The sequence below is a fragment of the Ipomoea triloba genome, chromosome 8, assembly GCF_003576645.1.
Source record: "Ipomoea triloba cultivar NCNSP0323 chromosome 8, ASM357664v1".
NCBI lineage: Eukaryota > Viridiplantae > Streptophyta > Magnoliopsida > Solanales > Convolvulaceae > Ipomoea > Ipomoea triloba.
The window spans coordinates 20,320,769-20,324,742 of NC_044923.1; the positions used below are offsets into that span (position 1 = coordinate 20,320,769).

A 3,974-nucleotide genomic window follows, 5' to 3' on the forward strand; every position below is an offset into this window, starting at 1 on the left:
TTTTTTTTTTTTTTTTTTTTTTTTTTTTTTTTTTTTTTTTTTTTTTTTTTTTTTTTTTTTTTTTTTTTTTTTTTTTTTTTTTTTTTTTGGTGGGTGGCCAATTAGTTTATGCACTTGTTGTAACTAATATTATTCTCACATTGGTCTTGATTTAATTGTAATAATTGCATGCTTTAATTGATATATCACATTCTGCATTTTGGGATTGGCTTGTTTGAGTTTGTTTCTATCAGTTAGTTGCTGCCAATGGTTCAATCTAGGCTTTCTCTAACCACAAATATCATTGAGATTCTTCGGAGGAAGAGGGAATTTTATTTATTTATTTTTCGTCCCTTGTTTAATCTCTTACCTGAAATTCATCAAGTAAATTACGTGATTCACTATTTCACTGCCTCATTCTTCTTACAGCTTGATTTCAGTCACTTCTATCTTTATGGAGTATTATATTGCAATCTCTTTACAGGATGGTCACCCTCCTCTTGGATGGTCAGATACTTTGGCTTATCTTGTCTTGCCTGTGCTGCTGGTTATCTCCCAATACATCTCCATCCAAATCATGCAACCACCACAGGTTTGTTTGATTGGAAGTTACAATTTTTGATATTTTGGGATGCCTGAAACAGGAATAGATGTGGTATTTTTCCTGTTGAAGCAGCAACCATCCTTTCTTTTTATTGATTACATATTATACAAGTATTGCTTTCATTCCATTTTTGGCTTTGAATCCTCACCTATTTTGAACTATTAATAATCAGTATATTACTATAGGGAAATGCTTCCTACCCCTACGAAAACCACAAAATTTTTGCCTCCCTGATGTGGCTATTTTTGTGTGGTTAGTTTTTCATTTTTTCTTTTAATATATATTTCAAATCTCAATTTACCACAAATTGCCACATCAGGGAGTGGCAAAAAATGGAGTGGTTTTTTTTAGGGGCAAATAGCATTGTCCATTTATATATTATGCAGACCTGTCATTGAACCTTAACATACTCATGACACAGTGAAACAGATTTTTATTGTCTAATGCCTTTTTGTTCTTTCTTGCTGACTCTTTTTGTTAAATTTCTTTTTTTCAGAGCAACGATCCAAACCTGAAGAACTCCCAAGCAATAACTAAATTTTTGCCATTGATGATCGGTTACTTTTCCCTTTCAGTACCTTCTGGTCTTAGCCTATATTGGTAAGTAGCTCAACTGCATTATGTTTTGAATCTTTGATATGGAATTTGCTTATATTTTTATTTATCTTCATTAATTTGGAAACTATTTTAGCCTTCAGCCCTAATTTTTTTCTTACTCACGAGTGAACTGGCAAATTATGAAGTAAAATGAACTTTTTTTAATGCAGGCTCACAAACAACATACTAAGCACTGGTCAACAGGTTTGGCTTCAGAAATTGGGGGGTGCTAAAAATCCAATGAAGGAATTAAGGGATGATACTGTCAGGAAAGAACAACCCGAAGTATTGAATTCTTTATCTGAAGCACCTATAGCTCAGAAGAAAGACGAAAACGTAACGTCAGGAGGGCCTCGTCCTGGTGAAAGGTTTTAGATAATCATGAGCTTTGTAGTAACTCATTAATAACTTGGTGAATGCTTTGTGTTGGGCAGTGGCTGGTAAAGGGCCAAGTCCAGCGATTGGTGGCTAGGGGGATTGTTGGGCGGAGGCCGGTGAAGGGCCAAGTCCAACACCCTGCCTCTCGAAAATGTGATGGCAGTCTATAAAGAAATAAAGAAATAAAGTTGCATCTTCGTTATTAGTTATAACTTTTGGCGTAGGGGTAAGCGCTTGATCTTAACTAAAGTTGCGTCTTCGCTATTAGTTATAACTTTTGGCGTAGGGGTAAGCGCTTGATCCTAACTAGTGGTATCAGAGCCAAGTCACGGGTTCGAAGTGCCAAGTCCAGCACCCTGCTTCTTGAAAATGTGATGCCGCCTTCACTATTAGTTATAGCTTTTGGCGTAGTGGTAAGTGTTTGATCCGAACACTTTGTTTCATACTTATATAGTAATAGTTTTTCCCAGGTTTAAGCAACTAAAGGAAGAGGAAGCTAGAAGAAGACGGCAAAGGGAGGAAGCAAAAAGGATAGAAGAAGAGGCGGCTCGTAGAGAAACTAATCTGACTGCAGGAGAAGACAAGGAAGAGGCTAGTTTAGTTGAGAGGGAAGTAACTAGTCGCGCCGTATCACATAATGGAGATTCAGTGTCTAACAATAGCAACTCTACTCATTCTGAAAATTGTCGTGTTGTGAATGGTGAAACTACTAGCCTGAAATCATCTAGTGAACATTACAGTCGGAATGACCAACATCTTGATGAAACGATGGAAAAGGTATTACTTGTATTATATTATTATTATCGTGAACAAGTTTCTACTCGAACCGATGAAAAATAAAATTTACTGTTTCCTGCTATAGGGAGAAGCTGTTGCCACAGAAATGATTGATAAAGAACTATCCAGCAAAGTACAAGACAATAGTCATGAGCATTAATAGAATCCTCTGGGTGTTCAAGTCGAAGTCTTTATAATTGCACCAGTTCACAAGCTTTATATGGGCCGAGTTTGATACTGGCTGCTGCTGGCACGAAGAAAAATGCCAATTCCCTTTTGCTAGTATTCCCCAACATTGGTTACAGGAGCCGGGTACTTGTACATTTGCTGCAATTTTTGAGACAAATCGTGTAAATAATTTTTGTTGCAACCGACATCTAAGAGGATCATTAAGTTGTTATGAGGCTCTTTGTAATTGTAGTTGGGGCTTGGGAAAATGATCAAAGAGTCCATAGTTCCATACACTAGTTGCTATAATGAATTGCTTTACAACCACTATTATGTGTCTTGGCATATGTAGTTGAGGGAGGGAGAAGGTTGTCAGATAGCAAGTTGATGTATACCAGACCAGAGTTTGAATAACACAAATTGGTTTTCAATGAGTATTATAGTTTGGGAATTGGGATTCTCCATTTTCATCTTGCTTCTACTTCTCTATGATTTTTTTTTTTTTAATTTCTTATTTCTTTAGGTGATCTCAGTTTTGATAGACAAACTCACAGGACACTACAGAGGTAAATTACGTGTCACACAACTAATCGATCAATCACACAGTGTTTATGCGTGCATCCTCCATTTTGGACCTTACCTTCCATAGTTCCATCATGAACTTTTTTCTCATTCATGTTTTCAGTGGGATTCGAACTCCTATACTACCGTCTTCAATCATGACATTAAGTCAGGTGATGCTAAGATCTAGGGCAACTCTTTTGATTTTGTTAATTGTAACAAATGCTGATTTTGCAAAGAAAAGGTATTACCGCATAAATTTGGAATTTTTTAAAAATACAACTTTGACAGTAAAAACTTTAAATTTTTTAAAAAAATTCTCACCATTAAGGTTCTTCTAACAATAAAACTACACCCAATTTTTATATATAGCTAGAAGAGGCAATAGCTAGAAGTGAGAGATATATCAATATATCTAAATGAGGGTTCATTTACTTAACTGAAAAATTATTCCAATTTTTTGAAAAATTGAAGAACAGGCGCAAGTAGGTGGGAATTCGCTTTAAAATATTTTATAGTGTCACATTCGTATCATTAGATAGATAAGGTAATTTTTTTATAAACCAAAAAATGAATTCGTTAGTAAATAATATTGCACGCATCCATTCATTATTCCCTATTTACTATTTTTCTCTATTCTTCTTATTTTGTTTAGAGAAAATATTTAAATAAGTCTCTGAATTTTATTTAAAAAATTAATTAGGTCCTTAAATATGATAGAGATTCAGTCTTCCAAGTAATTTTTTTTTTTAAAAACAAATACGCATATTTGTTGATTTTATTTTCATAAACAGCCAAACATTGATGAAACTTCCAAAGTTCGATCATATTTCAAATTTCCAAACTAACCCTTAATCATATGCAATTGGTAAAGCCTTGATGTTCAATAATTATAGTCAAAGGAGCAAGT

General features: G+C 34.5%; 1 protein-coding gene across 1 annotated transcript in view; it reads left to right on the forward strand.

The window, feature by feature from the left end:
* The window catches only part of LOC116027457 (ALBINO3-like protein 1, chloroplastic), a 6,496-nt gene extending 3,542 nt beyond the window's left edge, over positions 1 to 2,954 (forward strand). Inside the window, exons 7-11 of the mRNA XM_031269096.1 lie at positions 464 to 571; positions 1,080 to 1,183; positions 1,351 to 1,548; positions 2,029 to 2,335; positions 2,421 to 2,954. Of these exons, the coding sequence (XP_031124956.1) occupies positions 464 to 571; positions 1,080 to 1,183; positions 1,351 to 1,548; positions 2,029 to 2,335; positions 2,421 to 2,495 (792 nt within the window). The 3' untranslated portion in view covers positions 2,496 to 2,954. The remainder of the gene's footprint in view (positions 1 to 463; positions 572 to 1,079; positions 1,184 to 1,350; positions 1,549 to 2,028; positions 2,336 to 2,420) is intronic.
* Positions 2,955 to 3,974: the final 1,020 nt, after the last annotated feature.